At 34.4% G+C, this 21702-nt stretch overlaps 1 protein-coding gene and 1 long non-coding RNA gene across 8 annotated transcripts; both read left to right on the forward strand.

The window, feature by feature from the left end:
- Positions 1–15627: 15627 nt before the first annotated feature.
- LOC123196766 lies at positions 15628–16551 on the forward strand. Its single transcript, XR_006497735.1, has 2 exons — positions 15628–15756; positions 16125–16551. It is a non-coding gene; the product is annotated as an uncharacterized LOC123196766 (long non-coding RNA).
- A 765-nt stretch (positions 16552–17316) lies between these two features.
- Positions 17317–21398, forward strand: LOC123205059 (pleiotropic drug resistance protein 3-like). 7 transcript variants are annotated; one of them, XR_006499757.1, is made up of 7 exons: positions 17317–17494; positions 18455–18482; positions 18776–18861; positions 19466–19760; positions 20257–20412; positions 20520–20593; positions 20694–21024. XR_006499757.1 is itself a non-coding variant. In XM_044621871.1 (5 exons), the coding sequence occupies exons 3-5, from the start codon at positions 20522–20524 to the stop codon at positions 21218–21220; spliced, it is 336 nt and encodes a 111-aa protein (XP_044477806.1). In that variant the 5' UTR covers positions 17317–17494; positions 19466–19846; positions 20257–20521; the 3' UTR covers positions 21221–21398. The 7 variants fall into 7 exon arrangements, 2 of the variants coding, with proteins under 2 accessions (XP_044477806.1, XP_044477813.1); XR_006499756.1 differs by having other exon boundaries at positions 20264–20412; XR_006499759.1 differs by having other exon boundaries at positions 19466–19630.
- The last annotated feature ends 304 nt before the right edge of the window (positions 21399–21702 follow it).

Here is a 21702-nt window from a genome sequence, read left to right on the forward strand (position 1 = left end):
GTGCTTATGCTATGTATTTATGACCTGTAGTGGTCTCCAGAAGATGCACTCCCCGCTCCCATTTCAACTGCAATATATTCATGTGATGGTTTACTGGTGCTATTGGAGTTTTTGGTGCAGACAATTTAAGACTTCGATGTAGAATAGCACTTTCTGCCTACATACCTTCCTTCACTGGGTAAGTATATAAAAACCACCTCAAAGGTTTCAAAAATTTTTCATTAATTTCCTTGTATCAAAATCTCAAAGCAGTAGGAAGCCATCCCTCACTGACGATATTTTTTCTACAGCAGCAGCACTACCACCTATCCTTTGTTATAGCGGCTCATCCATCTGAGCCTAATCAAATTGCCCTTGGCATGAGTGACGGAGCAGTGTATGTAGTCGAGCCTTCTGATACCGAGTTGAAGTGGGGAGGTACACCCCAAGACAATGGATCCCTCCCCTTTAATTTGTCAAATCCTTCTTTGGCTGGTCAACCATCAGAGCTCCCTCCCAGGTAACTGCTGTGGCATATAAGATGAGAAAGGTTAGACAACAAGGAGTATAGATTGGGCTGCACATTTTTTTTGGTTATTAGTTTTGAACATCATCCTTTTCACTCTTTAACTTCCTCCAGATCTCGCCTTGCTATATCTGTTGTAAATTGTTTTTCTCATTGGCTGTTTTGCTACATGAAATTCTAGAGAGAAACATTTTACCTGAAACTGAGAACACACCTGGCTTCAACAAACTGATTTGATGACACTTTAGAAGGTTTTCCTTGTATGGTGTTATATACATTAGCAGTTTTTGGAATGAAAATGGTCATTGTTGCCATGCCTGTCTGTTTTTGTACTGAAACCAGCCTTTTCTTTTGTTTATTTTGGGCTGCCCCATTGTAAAATTTTCAGTGTTAATTATTATAATTAATTGTGTTTTTAACAATGTTGACCTTGCACCACCTAAAAAAATTTGTGTATATGCTGTGCATTATTGTTGAAATAGTGGCTACCACACTCTCACGCCTCTCTTCACTATTAGGATACAATATATTTTTCCAAGACATTTCTAACCACCATCAAATTCATTTTTTTCCCTTGGTTCCTGTTAAATATATATAAAATTATTATAGTCTTTCAATCGAAATATTAACTTTAATTTGATTGACATGATTCTTCTTTAGGGTGGTTCCTTTTGAAAGGAATTGACATTAAGTGGAAGGAATATCATGACAACTTTGCAAGGAGAGTTTCAAAAGAACTTTGGCAAAGCAGAAACTCTTCAATTGATTAAGGATGACCATGCGTATATCCCAATTTATATCCTTCAAAAATTTATCAATCTTGAAAAACTCATATTGAAATTAAATTCATATGAAGAGATGTTCTCACGTGAAGAAGGTGAGGAATATGTTGGAGCGTTCTTAAAATTGAAAGATCTACAATTGCGGGGACTTTTTAATTTAAAGTGCATATGGAAACAAAACTTTCAATTCAAATCAATTCTTCAAAATCTTTGTTTTTTAAATGTTAAATATTGTCATAGTCTGATGACTTTGTTGTCGCCTTCATCGTCTTTTAAAAATCTAACAACTTTGGAGGTAAAGTATTGTAATGGAATGCAAAACTTAATGGCATCCTCAACAACCAAAAGTTTGGTGTGTCTAGAAAGATTGTCAATAAAAGAATGTGAAATGATGATTGAAGTATTAGCAAATGAGGAAGATGTAGAGAAAGATGAAATTGTTTTTGAGAAATTGAAGGAGTTGCACTTGTTTAATTTAGAAAGTCTCACATGCTTCTATTATGGGAATGGCACATTAAAATTTCCATTTTTAGAATCATTAGTTGTGAATAAATGCTCTAAGATGAAGGCTTTCTCAAGAGAAGACGTGAACATGTCAAAGTTACAACAAGTGGATAGGAAAGATTGTTCAAATGACCGTAATTATGTCACAACACAATTACAAAATGGTACTTATTCATTTATTTAACAATATACTTTTTTTTTGTAGAGTTTCTTGTCCTCCATTAAATTAATACTAGTCAATCTTCAATGTTCTTTACTACTAATTTATTTTTGATTAAAATTCCCTAAGTACAAATTGAGAAACTACAACATTATATTTTATGTATTGTTTAAGTTAAAATAAATTAGGCATACATGTTTTTCAAGTATTGAGGTGGCTGTTGAGGAAATTCATTATCTTCTTGTTTAATTGATGTATTATTATCATTTTAAAGACTAAAAGTAACATTAATTCACTACAGTTTTGTTTTACATTTAAATTTATGCATTGTTCTCTATGATTGCAGATTGTTCAAAGTTATGGGAAAGATATCCTCTGAAACGTTGGAAGCAAATTGCAAAATCGTATAGTAAGCGTGTGGTATTAGAAGAGTTGATATTTCTTCTTAAACATATTTCAAAATAATACATGTAAGTTGTCTTTAAAATTTCTATACATTAATAAATTATAAGGTTAAAGGGATTATTTTATATTTCATAGAGATCATCTGCATTCTCTCCCTTCCGTTCTTTGTAACCCAATCAAAATCATCAATAGTCGTCTGCTTAACTGCTAGAAATCCAAGTTATTTTTGTTGTCACAAATTAACTGAACATGTTTGTTAATAATATTTTTAATTTTGCAAATAAGTTTTCTGAGTTTTACTGAAACTGTTCGGCACGGTTAGCAAATTGGTGCCATACAACTTCAATACACTGTGAGCAGATCAAAAGTTGAAATTGATGTCATTTTTTTGTTTGATTCTAGTTGATAGGTGGATATAATGTGATTTAGGAACTTTCCTTGTGGATTTATATAATGAAGCTTTAGTTTTTAAAACTTGATTTACTTGAAATGCTTTTTGAAAATGTTATTTACTAGGCAGTATTCGATTTAAGTAAGGTCCATCAAAGATCGTAAAGTGCTAATACATAGAATTGAATGACTCTTGAATATATTTATATGGTTATAAGTCTGGTACGCATTATATTGTGCTTCAACTTGAGCGAGAATAATTTGATAAGTTGTTTGTATTTGTAATAATCTCCTTTTGAGATTGACAATATACCAATACTTAAAAAATGTAGCTGGTGGTTTTATTGGAATTGATAACGGTAGAATTTTAAGCATGTGTACATTAGGTTTAGGTAAGCAGAAATAATGCCCAACTTGCACGATAAAGTTACATGATTGAAATCCCAACTTGCACGATAAAGTTACATGATTGAAATTCCAGAGCTAGTGAGACTATTCATTTGATCATTGGATGGGCTTTGTTTTAAGACTGACTGACTAATATATTGATGAATATGCTAGCCTATAAAAGTCTTATTTTTGTTGGGTTTTTAGTTAGTTATGAGCCAAGCAGAGGAGAGGCGTTCCAGCAAGGACTCAAATGTATGTTTGAAGCCTATCTTTCTCTCGTTGTCTTGTTCCTTTTTGAAGCCCTTTCTTTTTTGGTTGTTTTTCATTTTGGTCAGCACTGTTTTGTTTTGCAGAACGCTAGAAATGGCAATGCATATCAGACGATGATCTTATATATTTATGTATAATGAATAGAACTGGTTTCTGACATTGCCCAATATAGCCAATAAAGGCCACAGAAATTCTTAGTTCAAGACATCACAAGTGCACATTTCTGTTAGAAGACATTTATGACTGCTGATGTGGAATCATAAATGTTGCTTAGTTGAATGTTTCAAATTGTTCCTATTTTTGTGTTGGTTATTTTTTATTCATGTTCTTGATCATGGCGTAATCTTAGGATCATGACTTTAGTAGATTGTTATTAATTCATGTTCTTGATCATGACATGATCTTAGGACCATGACTTTAGTGGGTTATTAATTAAGCTTTAAATTGTAATGTTTCTAAAGTTAATAAAAATGTAGTTTTTCTTTGCTTCAAATACGTTGCTCTCAATTTTAATAACAACACTCTGTTTTCTTTTCTCTTTCAAAATTACAACATTTGGTATCAGAGCAGTCTTCTTAAGGGATTTGTGTGTGAATTTCACACATCATGGAAGCAGAAGCTAGTCTCTCCGTAATTGCTCTGTCGGTGTTCGACGGAGACAACTTGACGTACTTGGAAGTTTTGGATCTTTAGGAAGCAGTAGAAGAAGACTATGAAATTCCTGTACTTCCGAGCAATCCCACCATGGCACGGATAACAGCACAGAAAGAAAATAAGACAAAGAAATCAAAGGCAAAACTTGCTTGTTTGTTGCAGTCTCATCCACCATCTTCGCTCGTATCATATCTTTGAAGTTAGCAAAAGAGATATGAGATTATCTCAAGAAAGAATATCAAGGAGATGAAAAAAATTAAAAGGATGCAAGTCTTGAACTTGATCAGGGAATTTGAACTTTAAAGAATAAAGGACTCTGAGACGATTAAAGATTACTCCGATAGGCTTCTTAGTATTGCAAACAAAGTAAGGCATCTTGGATCTGAATTTACTGACTCAAGAGTTGTAGAAAAAATTCTTGTCACAATACCTGAAAGATATGAAACAACTATCACTACCTTGCAGAATTGCTTAATACATTGCAAGCACAAGAACAAAGAAAACTGATAAGGGAGAATACAACAATCGAAGGAGTTTTGGCAGCCAATCACCAAAACGTGGCCAAAAACAAAAAGAAGAAGAAAAAGGATTTTGAATCAAATAGGGCATGTAAAGCATCAGCCAATGCAAAAGAAAAGTATGAAAGTCAGAAAAAATCCTATCCACCTTGCCAACACTGTGGAAAAAAAGGGTCATCCTCCATTTAGATGTTGGAGAAGACCTGATGCTAAATGCACTAAATGTAATTAGATGGGGGCATGAAGCTATTATCTACAAAAACAAAAATCAACAGCATGGTGAAGAGGCAAAGACTACTGATCAAGAAGAGCAGGATCACTTGTTCGTTGCTACATATTTCTCTGGCATCGAATCAAGTAAGAGTTGGCTTATTGACAGTGGTTGTACTAACCACATGACACATGACAAGGATCTATTCAAGGAACTAAGCAATGCAAACTCATCGAAGGTTCGAATTGGAAACGACAAGTACATAACTGTGAAAGAAAAAGGAACAGTTGCAATTTCAACTTGTTCAGGTACAAAGTTCATTTCTGATGTGTTGTATGTCCCTGAAATTGATCAAAACTTGTTAAATGTTGGACAACTAATTGAAAAGGGTTATAAAGTTATGTTCAAAGACAAAAGTTACTTGATTAAAGATGTAGTCGACCAAGATATTTTCAAAGTAAAAATGAAAGGGAAAAGTTTTACTTTAAATCTATTGGAGGAGGAGCAAACTATTTTCACAATCAAAGAAAATATCACTGAATTATGGCACAAGAGGTTCGGGCATTATCATCACCAGGGACGACTGTAGATGAAATCCAAGAAGATAGCAAATGATCTTCCAAAACTTGATGATCATATTCCAAACTGCAAAGCATGTCAGTTTGGAAAGCAAAGCAAGAAACCATTCCTAAGTTAACATGGAGAGCATCAAAGAAGTTACAATTAATTCATACTGACATTGCAGGTCCATAAAGAACGCCTTCGCTGAAAGGTAGTCTTTATTATGTTGCATTCATTGATGATTTCACTCACATGTGTTGGATCTTTTTTTTAAAGCACAAGTCAAAGGTGGCTCAAATCTTCTAGAACTTTAAAGCTAGAGTTGAGAACAAGAGCGACAGTAAAATTCAAACTCTTAGATCAGATAATGGCAAGGAGTACACCTTTGAAGCATTCAATCATTTTGTGAGGAGGCAGGCAGTCAACATCAATTAACCACTCCATACACTCCACAACAAAATGGAGTAAGTAAGAGACGGAATAGATTCATATTCGAGATGACACGATGTATGCTATATGAGAAGAATCTGCCAAAGCAATTCTGGGCTGAAGCAGCAAACACTATAGTTTTTTTTGCAAAACAGGCTTCCCACAAGAGTAATGAAGGACTAAACACCCTGTGAAGCATGGTATGGTTATAAACCATCTATGAATTTTCTTAAAATATTTGGATGTTTGTATTTCACTCATGTTCCATAGATCAAAAAAGATAAACTAGATAAAAGAGCAATTCCAGGCATCTTTATTGGCTACAGCTTGGTCATAAAAGCTTATAAAGTTTTCCAGCCACAAACTGGAAAAATTATTATAAGCAGGGATATGCACTTTATGGAAGACAAAGAGTGGAATTGGGATGATGCAAACAAGATGGATCCAACCACAAAAGAGCCAAATTTTAAGTTTCCTGTTTTGGACACAATAGAACAAAGCATTGGAGATTGGGAGAATGAAATGGTGGATGACAGTTCTATCAGAGTTACAAGACTATTTTCTGATGTTTATTAAAAATGCAATATTGCTATGTGTGAACCTACAAATTATGAAGAAGCCAAGATGAATCAAATTTGGATTGTTGCAATGAAGGAGGGGTTGTTCATGATTAAAAAGAATAAAACATAGGAGTTAGTTGATCGACCCCAAAACAGAAAGGTAATTGGAGTCAAGTGGGTGTACAGAACCAAGCTTAATGCTGATAGCTCAATCAATAAGTATAAAGCTAGACTCGTGGTCAAAGGATATGCTCAAATACTTGGTGTGGACTACTTAGATACCTTTGCACCAGTCTCTAGACTCGACACCATTAGGCTTTTACTCGCTGTTGCAATACAAAAGAATGGGAAGATATACCAGTTAGATGTCAAGTCGGCATTCTTGAATGGATTTCTGCAGGAGGAGATTTATGTAGAGCAACCAGAATGCTATGTAAAGAAAGAAGAAGAAGACAAGGTCTATCTTCTTAAAAAAGCATTTTACGGATTGAAGCAAGCTCCAAGAGTTTGGTACAACAAGATTGATAAACATTTGTAGAACTTGGGATTTGCTAAAAGCTTATTTGAATCAACATTATATGTCAAGCACAATGGAGTTGACATTCTTATCATCTCACTATATGTGGATGATTTGCTCGTGACAGGAAACGACACAAGTAGTGTAGAAAAGTTTAAGCAAGAGATAACTGAGTTTTTTGAGATGATAGATCTCGGATTAATGACCTTCTTTCTTGGAATGGAAATAAAGCATAATGAATATGAAGTCTTCATCTGTCAGAAGAAATATGCCAAAGAGATTCTAAAGAAGTTTAAACTCAAAGAATGCAAAGAAATGAACACTCTGATGAACTCAAAAGAAAAGCTCTGTAAAGAAGATAGAACATAGAAAATTGATCAGGCATATTTCAGAAGCCTGATTGTTTGCTTAATGTATCTCACAGTAACTCGACCTGACATCTTGAATGTTGTAAGTATTTTGTCTCAATTTATGCACTGTGCAAACGAATGGCATCTCAAGGCTGCAAAGAGGGTGCTTAGATATATGAAAGGCATGTGTGATTTTGGCATTAAATTCACAAGGAGCAAAGAGTTTAAGTTGGTTGGTTTCTCAGATAGCGATTGGGGAGGATCCATTGACGATATGAAGAGCACTTCAGGCTATTATTTCACACTTGGTTCTGGTGTTTTCTCATTGAGCTAAAAAAAACAAGAAATGGTAGCTCAATCCACTGCTAAAGCAGAATTTCTTACTACAACAGCTGTTGTTAATCAAGCTTTGTGGCTAAGGAAAATTTTAATTGATCTTAACTTGGAGCAGGAGGAAAGCACGAAGATTCTTGTTGATAACCAAGCTGACATTGCTATCTCTCAAAATCCTTTGTTTCATGGGAAAACTAAGCACTTTAATATTAAGTTATTCTTCTTAAGGGAAGTACAGAAAGATGGAGTTGTTCCTGTCTACTGTAAAACAGAAGATTAGGTTGCAGATGTTTTCACCAAACCATTGCTGGTTAGCAAGTTCGAATGCCTGAGGACAAAACTTGGCGTTTGCATCTAAGTTGAGCTGGACTATATACCATCTAATTGTTAAATCTACATTCTTGAATGGTATACTGGATGAAGACATATTTGTAGAACAACCTGAAGGTTTCAAGGTTCCAAGCAAAGAGTAGAATGTGTACAAGTTACATAAAGCACTTTATGGCCTGAAACAAGCTCCAAAAGCTTGGTATTCTAAAATTCACTCATACTTGCTGAGCCAAGGTTTTCTATGCAACCCAAATGAATCAACGCTTTACATAAAAAGACTTGGGAATGAAGTAAAACTTATTGTCTCCTTGTATGTAGATGATCTCTTGGTGACAGGAGGAGATATAAAAACTTTAGCTAAATTGAAGGAGATCATGCAACAAGAATTTGAGATGTCAGATTTGGGTGAAATGAAATATTTTTTTAGGCATGGAAATAGATCAAAAAAGGTGTGGTATATTCATTTCTCGGAAGAAGTATGCTTAAAATCTTTTAAGAAGATTTCAGATGGAGAATTGCAAACCAGTTTCTACACCTCTGGTTGTAAATGAAAAACTAAAGAAAAATGATTCTGAGAGTGAAGCAGAAGCCACTGCATACAGAAGTTTAATTGGCAACCTATTATATTTATCCTCCAACAGACCTGACATTATGTTTCCTACGTCTCTCTTATCCAGATTCAAGCAATCACCAAGCAATGCTCATATGGTTGCTGCCAAACAGATTTTAAGGTACATAAAAGGAACATCAGCGTATGGTTTATGGTTTTCTAAACAAGAAAGCAACAAACTTGTGGGATTCTTTGACAGTGATCGGGTAGGAAATTTGGAAGATGCAAAAAGCACCTTTGGTTATTGTTTTTCATTTGGAAGTGCAGTGTTTTGTTGGAATTCAAAAAAACAAGAGGTTGTTGCTCAATCATCTGCTGAGGCAGAATACATTGCTGCTGCAAGTGCAGCAAATCAAGCCATTTGGCTAAGAAAACTTCTCAAGGACTTGGGCCATGTTCAAGATGAAAGTGTAGTGCTTTTTGTAGACAACAAAACAGCCATTGCAATTACTAAAAATCCAGTTCATCATGGTAGAACAAAGCACATCGATGTGAAATTTCATGCAACTCGAGAGGTAGAAAAATCAAGAGAAATCAGCCTAAAGCATTGCAACTCTAAGGATCAAGGGGCTGATGTCTTTACTAAGGCTCTTCCTAAGCCTATGTTTGAACACTTGAGATCAAGACTTGGAGTTATAGCAAACACCTCAAAGGAGGAGTGTTAGTTTATTGAGGATGTTTGTGTCTTTTTGCTTGTATCTAAGTCAGGAAAGTAGTTGGTGTTAGTTGCAGCTTATGGTTAAATGGATGATGATCCATATTTTCAGGCACCTTTTTGTTGTTATAAGTATGGTGCTCATTAATTAAGTTATGGCCAATATTGTATTTTATCTTGTATAAAAACCTTTTATGCTGAATGAGAATACACTGAAAATATTTTTCATCTCCCCTGCTCTCTTCCGAAAACAAGTGTTCTGCTTCTTCAAAGTAAGCTGCTGTTTAGTTCTTGCTTACATAACCTGTCCAAAATTTAAACACTGAAAATCTCTAAAGCTAACAGTGCAACTTTAATTTTACAGTATATAGAAAAGTTGTTTTTTGTTGGACTTTTAGTAAGTTATGAGCTAAGTAGAGGAGAGGTGTTTAGGTAGAGAATCGATATATGTTTAAAGCCTGACTTTCCCATGTAATCTTTTCCTTATTAAAGGCTATTCTTTTTTTGTTGTGTTTCAGTTTGTTCAACATCCCTTTGTTGTGTAGAAACCTAGAAATAGCAATGCATGTTGGATAGTGATCTTATGTATTCATATATAATGTATAAATGTTAAATTTTTCTTGCCTTGGTTGGGGTTCTACATAGTTTGGGGCTTTGATGTGTAGTTGTAACCTTCTAGAGTATGTAAAATTTAGCATTTAAGTGTTTCTCTTGGGTATTGTTAAGACTATGCATCCTTCTTTGTCATTAAAGCTTAAGGATCTTCATTACCCATCAGAATAGACTAGTAAAGTAGAGTTTTTGTTTACTAAGAAACTGCAAGTCTGTGAATTGACTACTTAGTGAAGTGAGGGTAAAAAATGTTGCAGGGGAACACTGGTTTATGGCACTGCACAATGAGGTAAAAAATGCCACAGATCTTTTAGCCCATTTAGTTGCTGGTGGCGTCTTGAAATCTGACAGAGGCTACACTACTGAAGTTAGTTTCTCACAAGTCCTGAGGAATAGCACGGTTAAATTTCTTGCCTCTTTAGCCAAAACTCACCATCTGAAGTTTGGTAGCATTTGTTTTGATTATTTATTGTGCATGTTCTTGGACTTTCGTTCTATAAAAACATCGATTGGAAATTTCTTCCATCTCCTGAAAAACAATTGAGTTGTTGATATGATAATATATTTGCCCCCCTATACAAGAGATTTGGTTGATCTTTTTCCACCAGTGTCTAAAAACCATCTCATTTTATTTTAAAATGTCATTAGAAACTGTTGTTATATTTAAATCTTGATTTCATTAGCCTCAGTCACTCAGAGAATCAAGTTGAAAGCTTGTTTGCTGGCTACTGCAAGGAACACTTACTCGGGTATCACTTTTCATGTATGTTCAAAGATGTTGATTTTCATTTCTCTATTCTTATTGTAATATTTGTTTAAAAACTATAAGGGCAGTAGCGTAATTAGAGCTTAAGGATGCATGGGTCATTTCATTTATAAGTGAGGGCAGTTTCGTAAACTTGCTGGGCATGCACCTTTGTTGACCTAAGTATATAAACATAATATTGGCCGACTAAAGCAGAGAGTAATGAGAGAATAGAGAGAAAAGAGAGGCATGAGCTGTTGTGTTGTTCTTCTTCTCTATTCTTGTGCGTCTTGTGCATTTTGGCTGTTGTGTGGCTGTGTTTGCTCTTTGAGTTCGATGTGCGGTGTCTCTACGGTGAAGTCAGGTGCTCTTTGACTTTGTATTGTCGTGTATTTGCTTGTATATTGTTTTGATGTACAGTGAGAGATACGTGTGTTTGTATATTGTAAATCGAACTTGATATTAGTGGATTTGACTAGAGGAACACCTCTGCCTTGGATGTAGGATTTCGTTTACGAGATCCGAACCAAGTAAATCGTGTTATTCTATTTTTTCCTGTTTTTCGCGTTTATATTGTTCGGATCGGATTATCTTTGGGTTCGAAAATATAAATCTATAACAAGTGGTATCAGAGCCACAAAAGATCTTTCCGATCTGTGATCTTGTGACCTATTTTCATTTCTTTTCTGTTTATATTCGGCTGCTTGTGTATATCTTGAGGCGTGTCTGGTTTTCATGCTTTGCAATATATTTTGGTGAAATATATGCGCTGTGTTTCTTGATATATGTGAATATTTTCGGAAAGATTGTGTTCTTGTTGTGAGTACTTTGCTTTCTTGGTACTGCTGTATTTTCTTTTGGTACTTGTAGGATTAAAGAAACTAAAAGAAAAAGAAAAAGAACATAATGGGGTCAACAAGGTTGGAAATAGAACAGTTTAATGAAAAAAATGATTTTAATATTTGGAGGAAAAAGATGAGGGCTGTTTTGGTGCATCAAAGGTGTGCAAAGGCTTTGGAAGGTATAGATTCTTTACCTTCTGATATGATAGAATCTCAGAAGGCTGAGGTACTTGAAACTGCTTATAGCTTGCTTATTTTACATCTATCTGATAATGTTTTAAGACAAGTTGATGATGTTAGTACTGCTGCAAAATTATGGTTGAAGCTTGAATCTCTTTATATGACTAAATCTTTGACTAATAAAATATATTTGAAAGAGCAACTGTTTGGTTTTAAAATGGATCCAAGAAAGTCTTTAGAAGAAAATTTAGATGAGTTCAATAAAATTACTATTAATTTGGCTAATATAAAAGAAAAAATTTCTGATGAAAATCAAGCCATTATTATTTTGAACTCACTGCCTGAAACTTTTAAAGATGTAAAAGCTGCTATTAAATATGGTAGAGAGTCTCTTTCTTTAGAAGATGTCTTAGGGGCTCTTAAGTCAAAAGATTTAGAAATGAAGATAGAAAAGAAAACCATAGGTGAAGGCTTGCAAGTAAGAGGCAGAACTGAAAAGAAATTTCAACAAAAAGATAAAAGATTTAATAGATCTAAATCTAGGCCAAAAAGAGTTTGTTGGAATTGTCATAAAGAAGGCCACATGAAAAGAAACTGCTCTGAAAGAAAGAAACTGAATTTTCCTTCAAATAATGAGAAACATGAGTCTGTAAATCTACTTGATGGCTATGACAGTGCTGAAGTGTTGGTTTTAACTGAGGGGTTGTCTAGGGAAGAATGGGTTTTAGATTCAGGATGCACCTATCACATGACACCTAGAAAAGACTGGTTTTTAGATCTAAAACAGATAAATGGAGGAAAAGTCTTAATGGGTAATGATGATGCATGTGAGGTAACTGGTATAGGTGCTATTAAACTGAAACTTGCTGATAGTTCTATTAAAATTCTCAATGATGTTAGATTAGTTCCTAAATTGAGAGGAAACCTAATATCCTTAGGTTTGTTAGATTCCAATGGTTATTCTTATAAATCTGAAAAAGGTGTGCTTAAAATAATGAAAGGAGCTTTAGTAGTAATGAGAGCAAAATTGATAAATGAGTTATACATTTTAGAGGGAACAGCTGTTAGTGACTCAATGTCTTCTAAACCTGATAAAATGGATGAAACTGTTTTGTGGCATAAAAGACTAGGACACATTAGTTTCTTGGGTTTACAAGAACTTGGTATACAAAACTTGATTAATTCTAACAGAATTTCTGTATTAGAGTTTTGTGAGAATTGTGTTTTAGGGAAGTCACAAAGATTGAGGTTTGCAGCTGCTACTCATAGATCAAAGAACATTCTTGATTATGTGTATTCAGATCTGTGGGGTTCTCCTCAGGTACCTAGTTCTCTGTCTAATGCTCATTATTTTTTAACCTTTGTGGATGATTTTTCAAGAAGAGTTTGGGTTTATTTTTTAAAAACTAAAGATCAAGCTTTTGAGTTTTTTAAAGAATGGAAAACTCTTGTGGAAAATCAAACAAATAAGAAACTAAAAGTTTTCAGAACAGATAATGGTCTTGAATTTTGTAACAAACAGTTTACTGATTTTTGTAAAAAATTTGGAATCTTGAGACATAGAACTTGTGCTGACACTCCTCAGCAGAATGGTCTTGCTGAAAGAATGAATAAGACTATTCTGAACAAAGTAAGATGCATGTTAGCTGACTCAGAATTGAGTAAGAAATTCTGGGCTGAAGCAGTTGCTACTGCTTGTTATTTGATTAATAGATCACCTTCTTCTGCTATTAATTTTAAGACTCCTATTGAATTGTGGTCTGGTAAACCACCAAATTTAAATCACTTGAGACCTTTTGGATGCCTTGCCTATATCCATGTGAAACAGGGTAAACTGAACCCTAGAGCGTTAAAGGCTGCCTTCTTAGGATACCCTACAGGGACTAAGGGTTATAAAGTTTGGTTGATTGATGAATTAAAATGTGTGGTTAGCAGGGATGTTGTGTTTAATGAATTTGCTTTTTATAAAGATCTGTTTATCTCTAACCAATTTCAGTCTAAACAGGTTCATATTGAGGTGGAGAATTCTGACTTGAGAAATTCAGCTAGTGTTGAGTCAAGTGATGGACTTGGTTTAGGCTCAGATCCAATTCATACTTCAAAGTATGAAGATAGGGGTTTGAACCAGCAACCATCACAGAGTCAGAGTCAAAGTAGTTTAGACAGTGATTTTTCTGATTATCAATTGGCTAGAGATAGGACTAGAAGAGCTATTAAACTGCCATCTAAATATGCTCATGCAGATCTTATATCATATGCATTTAATATAGGTGATTGCATTGAATTGAATGATCCTTTAAATTTCAAACAAGCCTATATGAGTAAACACAAAAAGGAATGGTTAAATGCCATGCAAGCTGAAATTAATTCTCTGCATAAAAATAACACATGGATTCTTGTTAAAAGACCTGAAAATAAAAGGATTATAGGTTGTAAATGGGTTTTTAAAAGAAAACCTGCTGCTCCAGGCTTTGAAAATGGAAGGTTTAAGGCTAGAGTTGTTGCAAAGGGTTTTTCCCAAGTAGAAGGCATTGATTATCATGAGATTTTTTCACCTGTTGTTAAACATATATCAATAAGACTTATTTTATCTGTTGTGGTGTTATTTGATTTAGAACTTGAACAGCTAGATGTTACTACTGCCTTCCTTCATGGTAATCTAGAAGAGCAGATTTATATGGAGCAACCAGAGGGTTTTGAGAAACCTGGATCTGAAGATATGGTTTGCTTACTAAAAAGGTCATTATATGGCCTAAAACAGTCACCAAGACAATGGTATAAAAGGTTTGATGACTATATGCTCTCCATTGGCTTTTCTAGAAGTGAATTTGATAATTGTGTTTACTTTTGTAAAACTGAAACAGGCAGCTATGTTTACTTGTTGATATATGTGGATGATATGCTTATTGTTTCAAAGAAAATACGTGATTTAACTAGGTTGAAAAAATTGTTAAAAGATGAATTTGAAATGAAAGATTTAGGATATGCAAAAAGAATCTTAGAAATGGATATTAATAGAGATAGAATTAAAGGTATTTTAACTTTGTCTCAATCTGAATATGTTAAAAAGGTTCTTGAATTGTATGGTATGCATGATGCTAAATCTGTGAATACTCCTATAGGTGCTCATTTCAAATTGATGTCTGTTTTGCATGATTTACCTACTGATGAATCTGAATATATGAAAAAGATTCCATATGCAAATGTGGTAGGTAGCTTAATGTATGCTATGATAGGATCCAGGCCTGATATTGCTTATGCAATTAGTTTGGTGAGTAGGTTTATGGGAAAACCTTGTAAAGCACATTGGAATGCTGTGAAATGGGTATTAAGATACTTGAAAGGGTCATGTGATTTTGGTCTTGTATATACTGCATCTGATACTAACAGTTTACATGTTAAAGGATATTGTGATTCAGATTATGCTGCAGATTTAGACAATAGGAGGTCTCTAAATGGCTATATTTTCACATTTGGTGATAATGTGATAAGCTGGAAGAGTTGTCTTCAACATATTGTTGCTTTGTCTACAACAGAAGCTGAATATGTTGCATTGACAGAGGCTACAAAAGAAGCTTTGTGGCTGAAAGGTATAACAGAAGAGTTGGGGCTGCATTGTGGTATTCCTGTGATCTATTGTGACTCACAAAGTGCAATACATCTGTCTAAAAATAGTGCTTTTCATGAGAGAACAAAGCATATAGATGTTAGGTTGCATTTTATAAGAGAAATTTTGTCTAGAGGTCAGGTAATTCTGGAAAAAATTGCTTCAGAGGTGAATCCTGCTGATATTTTGACAAAGGTGGTTCCAATAAATAAGTTTAAGAGTGTCTTAGACTTATTGCAAATTGGAAAGTTGTGAGTCTGTCTTGCAGAAGTGTTTTTTGGCTAGTTAAATTCATGTTTGAGTCTTGTAGTTTTCAAACAAGGTGGAGTTTGTAATATTTGTTTAAAAACTATAAGGGCAGTAGCGTAATTAGAGCTTAAGGATGCATGGGTCATTTCATTTATAAGTGAGGGCAGTTTCGTAAACTTGCTGGGCATGCACCTTTGTTGACCTAAGTATATAAACATAATATTGGCCGACTAAAGCAGAGAGTAATGAGAGAATAGAGAGAAAAGAGAGGCGTGAGCTGCTGTGTTGTTCTTCTTCTCTGTTCTTGTGCGTCTTGTGCATCTTGGCTGCTATGTGGCTGTGTTTGCTCTCTGAGTTCGATGTGCGGTGTCTCTACGGTGAAGTCAGGTGCTCTTTGACTTTGTATTGCCGTGTATTTGCTTGTATATTGTTTTGATGTACAGTGAGAGATACGTGTGTTTGTATATTGTAAATCGAACTTGATATTAGTGGATTTGACTAGAGGAACACCTCTGCCTTGGATGTAGGATTTCGTTTACGAGATCCGAACCAAGTAAATCGTGTTATTCTATTTTTTCCTGTTTTCCGCGTTTATATTGTTCGGATCGGATTATCTTTGGGTTCGGAAATATAAATCTATAACACTTATCATTCTTTTTTTTTTTTTAAATCTCTTCTGCTCCTCCTTTTCTTTGAATTGGGAAATATGCTTTTTGTACAAAATCTTCCTTTGACTGGGATATGTTCTTCAACAGGTTGCTGCCAAGATGCAAACATTGAGAAATATCGCAGACTACATTGTGAGAATATGTATCTGTAAACCTTCTGGAGTCAGTCAGAACTATGGAGCCATATTCATGCCACAAGTTCTAACTGATTCATTTCTTAGATACTTTTCCCAATTGTATGATATATGATTCTGTTTTTAACTCATTTCCCTTTAGAGTTATAATTCTAGTGTTCAAATTGTACTCTCTCGCTAATTCGTTTCTTTTTCTTTTCCTTGTCATTTATCGAAGGAAACAAAAATGAGTACTGTTGTGCTTTTCTTTACTTGTTGTCGTGTATCCTTAAGAACCAGAGTGTAGAGAATATAGGTTTTTAGTTATTTTGTGATGTTTTCCATCAACAACAACTAACTTCTATATCATATTTATTTTATTATAAAATTTTGCATCTTAATTTACCTGTGTAATTCTCATTTCTATATAGGATCACAATCTCATAAATGAAGATGATTCAGAAATGAAGTTGATGCTGGCAACGACTCATGAAAGTCTAGTGTGTCTGGAAAAATTATCAATAAAAAAATGTGAAATGACAATAGAATTATTAATAAATGAGAAAAATATTGAGAAAGATGAAATTATCTTTGAAAAATTGGAGTTGTCTTTATTTGATTTAAAAAGTCTCACGTGTTTTTATTTTAGGAATAAACATGCCAAATTTTTCTAAAATGAATTGTTCATTTTTTAAGCTTGAAATATTCATTTTCCCCCCTGTCCATCAATTTTGACAGTTAAAATTAACATTAGAATGATATAAAGTTCATTTTTGGTGAAAAATTAATGATTAAAAGCAGATCCCGTTCTCAAATGGATACATCTTCCTTCTCAAATGGATACCGTCTCTTTCTTGCTTTTGATCGTTCCAACACAGGCCGCTACTTCTACTTCAGTGTCTCTGACGGCCGAATTCTCAAATATCGCAATTCCCTTAAATTTGTTAATTTCGCACATGTATAATTTTCATTGTATCCACACCAACACAAGTTTAATGTCACTGTAGAAGATAAACCAAGTGTCGTCAGGAGGAGGAGGAGACGACTGGAACACGGCGGCAAGAATGGAAGACGAAGAAGAAAGCAGCAATGGATGTCCTCCGAAGAAGAAGCTCCATCTTTCCAGAGAACAATCTTGTCTTGTTGAAGAAAGTTTCAGGCAATACCATACATTAAACCCGTCATAACTTCACACTTTCTCTCTTTTTTCGTTCTTTCTTTAACTCATCTTTACAGTAAACGTTCTGCTTTTAACTTCTTGAACTCTCCTTGACAGAAACAGGAGTAATTGGTGATGAAGTTGAAGCTGAGGCCACGGCAAGTTGAGGTGTGGTCTAGAACCAGGTACTATTACTCTTACTGTACCCCATCTATCTTTGCTTGCTTGGTTAGATTACATTAATTTGTTTTTGTTTTATTTATTATTTGTCAAACACAATCTTATTCATAATCGCTATTGACTTATATGAGTTTATTTCATACTGTCTTTTTCTATTAACTTGTTTTTGTTTTTGTTATTTTGTTTCACAGTTACTTTTCAGATATCAAAACAACACTCATTCTCTACAGTTCTGCTTTTACTTTCATTGTGTTATTCTCTTTGATGACAAATTAGATTCTGTGAAAAATTCCAGTTGACCTAATTACACGACCTTCAAAATGTAGCCTCTTTACAGTTTGTGTCTTTGTTAATGCTCTTGTTGAAATATTGGTTTTTTACGGTGGTCTTATGAAGTTTCAGCTCAAACATCTAGTTTAGGAAATGTGGTCCACTTGAAAAGAACATGCTTAATTGTAGTACTGTTGTAATTGTTCTGGGTTCTGAGCAAGCTTGTAACTTAATATGCTTACTGAAAGCTGAATTCTTTTTTTTTTTTTTTGTGGTCTCGTCAAGTTTGAGCTCACCATTAAACAGATTTACTTCACTTTTGGAAGAAATCTACTTGATTGAAGTATTCATAAGCAAACTGAAGTACTTATGTTGTAATTATTTTGTCTTGCAAGAAAGTTTGTAACTTTACTAATATTCTTACTGTAAACTCAGTTTTTGATATATCAAGTCATTGGTTTGCCTTTTGATATTTGAACCCAGCATTTAGTTCAGCAAATTTACTTCACTTTAACAAGTCTAATTAATTGAAGAACTCATAAGCTAGTGTTAATTTGCTTTGTGTAGATTGGTTTTACTTTATTTTTCAGTGCTAAGACCGTTAATGTCATAAATTTTCAGTTTCTAAAGTGTCAGTGGACTCTATGTAGTAGTTGTATATCATGTGTTTAACAGTTAATGGTTTATTTTTGTAGAGCTGGTGCGGGGTTTTCAACTGTAGAGGTGAGATATTAGGATTTGAGTGTGGAAGCTGATTGTGAGATTGTTAACAGAAAGCCCCTGACAACTCTATGGAATTCTCTTATACATTGGCTTCTGTACATTTTTTGTTGAGCCGTAAATTGAATCCATATGGGTGCTTTTCTAGCTGTAAATGATATTTAAAATTTTATTACAGAGAGCTTTAATTAGTTTTTGCCTTACATTTTTCATTGTTGAAAATTCTTTAAGATGCAGCTTACTTACAGTTTTGAATGATTTCATTCGTTAGCTGAAATTGATACCTTGTTTTATAGGTCCTCCTGAAGCTTATAGGCTCACAGTCAAATCAAGTTCAGATAACCATTATTAAAGATATTAGTGGCATCGTTAAGCTTGGAAGGTAATATGAAAGATTTAATGTTAGTAAAATTAACTCCATTTATGAATTGACATAATCCGTTCTTAGTCAACCATACTGATCTTCCATTATATATGTAGCTGAATTGTCATTGTGGAATTCCAATGGTTTGTTGTAAATTGATGTTACCTTTAACTTATAAACGATACATTTACCTCTCTGATTCTATCTTGTGCTTCTTGACTTCTGAAAAGGTTTTTTGACAGTGAACTTTTTTTTGTAAGGAAACAATTTCTTATCCAGTGAATAATTCATATATTTAAGCATAGGTAACTTTCAAATTATTCTTCCCTTGTCAGAACCAGTATGTTTGGATCACACTGTCATGTGTTTTATATCCTCTTGGTGGAATTTGTACATTATTTTACTCGTGAAACCAAGTATGTGGAGGATTTTTGTCACTTAATTTGTGTGTGATAATTTAACAATTTGTTGTTTCACTTTGAGATGCTCCATTGGAGCTGACTTAATTCCATTTGGCTTCAGAATATGATGCGGAAAGCTTCTTTTCTGCTAGAATTTTTGTGAAGGAAAGTTTAAAAGGCTCCTGAGGAATGTACACTTAAGTGTGCTTGAATTATTGCAGGATGATTCATCTGCTTGGCCCCCAAGTTGTAGGAAGACCACACTTTTAAAGGCTCTCTGTTAGGAACCTGGTTATTTTCTGATGATTCTGACACGGCTACCTCCCAATCTGCAAGTTCAGTGATTTTCCAACCTCCCTCTCAACTCTGCTTCTCACAAACACCAGGTTCTTCCCTCTCCACAAAGCAAGAAGAGAATGAGTGTTTTGTTTTTTCTCTACCCAGAGTCAAATTGACAAATCACAAAGGGTTCAAACAATCCAACAATGGAACTGTAAACAAAGAAAAAATAACAGAGTATGCAATGAAACTCATCATCTGTATTACTCATCTGTGGTCCCCTAGTGTGATGATCCCCTGCATTTTCTCTCATGCCACTTGTGGTAGAATTTCTTTGTGCCTCACCATCATTTTAAATACGAGTATTAGTCATATGCATGAATCTATAACTATATATCCAACTTGTTTAAACATGATAAAATCATAAAAGAAAAGCTCAAGGCATCACAAGTACACTTCTTTGATAGGTTTCCTAATTTTCTAGTGTTTGATTATGCCATTTCTACTGTGCTGTTGTATTCTGCTGCACAAACCAAAGGTTTCTCTCCATCATATTGAAGAGAGAATATCAAGTCTATTTGTAGTCATATGTTTATTTACTTTTAGCTTGATGCAAGATGAAACAGTTTCAGTTATCTTAGTTCGATTTTCTTCAACTAATTTACTTCTCTATGGTGTACTATCATAGTTTGCTTTCCCAATGTACTCAGTTTTGCTTCTGCTTTCTTCAAAGGTAACAGGGGAAAAGTTTCCTACAATGGTTACCGGTTGGATGAATTTGTTCCCTAGAAAACACCAGCTTATATAAGCTAAGAGGATCTGCATATTGCTGAAATGACTGAGGGAAACACTTGAATTTGCTGTCCAATTGGTTTTGGAAACTGAGGAAGTAGGCTTCCTTACATTTAATTCAATGAAGTTTTAATCATAGCCACCTTGTCAATTCGCACAAGTTGTTGGTTTGTACAGAGCAATTACTTTTTTCTGTCTGTACAGATATGATGATGGAAGTCAGTAAAAGAAAGGAGTCAGGAATTGTTCCGGATGTAGATGTAGATACTTTCATGAAGGTATCTTCATTATATTTGATGTCTTGTTTATATCTGTTGTTTTGTTCTGTATGTTGTTGCTACATGTGTGAAATATTCATGGCAATGGTAGTTATTACAGCCAATTTCTAGCAAAGGACCAAAAACAACCTTCAAACAGATGATGTTTTAACTGTCTTGGGACATCCCAGGTCCTTGAACTTGATATTTTTGGTGACACAATCTTTGGCGACACAATGGTGGGAGATGAGATGAGAAGAGGCATCTGTGGAGGTCAAAAGAGGAGACTGAGTACTGGTAATTTTTTATAAATGCATCTGCTCCACTTTGTAGTAATGTTTATGGTATAGATGATTGGAAGGAATGGATGCCTGCAGCAGATTGTTGTGTCCACAAAAACTTATTTATGGATGAAATATGAAATGGTTTAGACAGTTCAACTGCATATCAGATTATTGCTTATCTACAGCAGCTGATGCATATCTGGTAGGTATCTCCTTGGTGGCTATCAGCGATATGACTCCAGAGAAGTCTGCTCTAGTGACAAGCTGCACGGCTTCAGTTAACAATCAATTTGAAATGAGCCATAACAACCATATGCGCACTCTCCTTTCTGTAACCCTTTCAAAATTGTTGAGGTACTTCTAGTCCTACTGCTGGCATTTAGGTCATTTTTATCGTTTTAAATACTTATTAACAAAACTAATAAAACATAAGTATGAATTTTTTTTTTAATTTTTTAATTTCACAGATGAGATTGGCAACTTGTTGCTGAACCTGTTACCAACAATTGGAAAAATTAGTGTCAAATGAGTAGATTACAAGTTGAAAATTGACATCATTTACACAAACTGAACACGTACACTAGCATTCAAGATGAATAGATTAAACAAACAAAGAGATTGCATAATGAAGCTGCACTTAATAAACAAAATCAGTAAGTAAGCTAACCTGCAAGATGAATAGACTAAACAAACGGAGAAATTTAGTAATGTTAATGGGTTAGATTTGGGGGAACAATGTGGAGTGTTAAGTACCGAGTAGAATTGGGGATCATTCAAGGCCAAGTTTTACTAATTGGATGGCGAGATAAGTTATTTTGATTCAGACACTGCATAAAGTTCTGTTTT

The sequence above is a fragment of the Mangifera indica genome, chromosome 2, assembly GCF_011075055.1.
Source record: "Mangifera indica cultivar Alphonso chromosome 2, CATAS_Mindica_2.1, whole genome shotgun sequence".
In the NCBI taxonomy this organism is placed as follows: domain Eukaryota; kingdom Viridiplantae; phylum Streptophyta; class Magnoliopsida; order Sapindales; family Anacardiaceae; genus Mangifera; species Mangifera indica.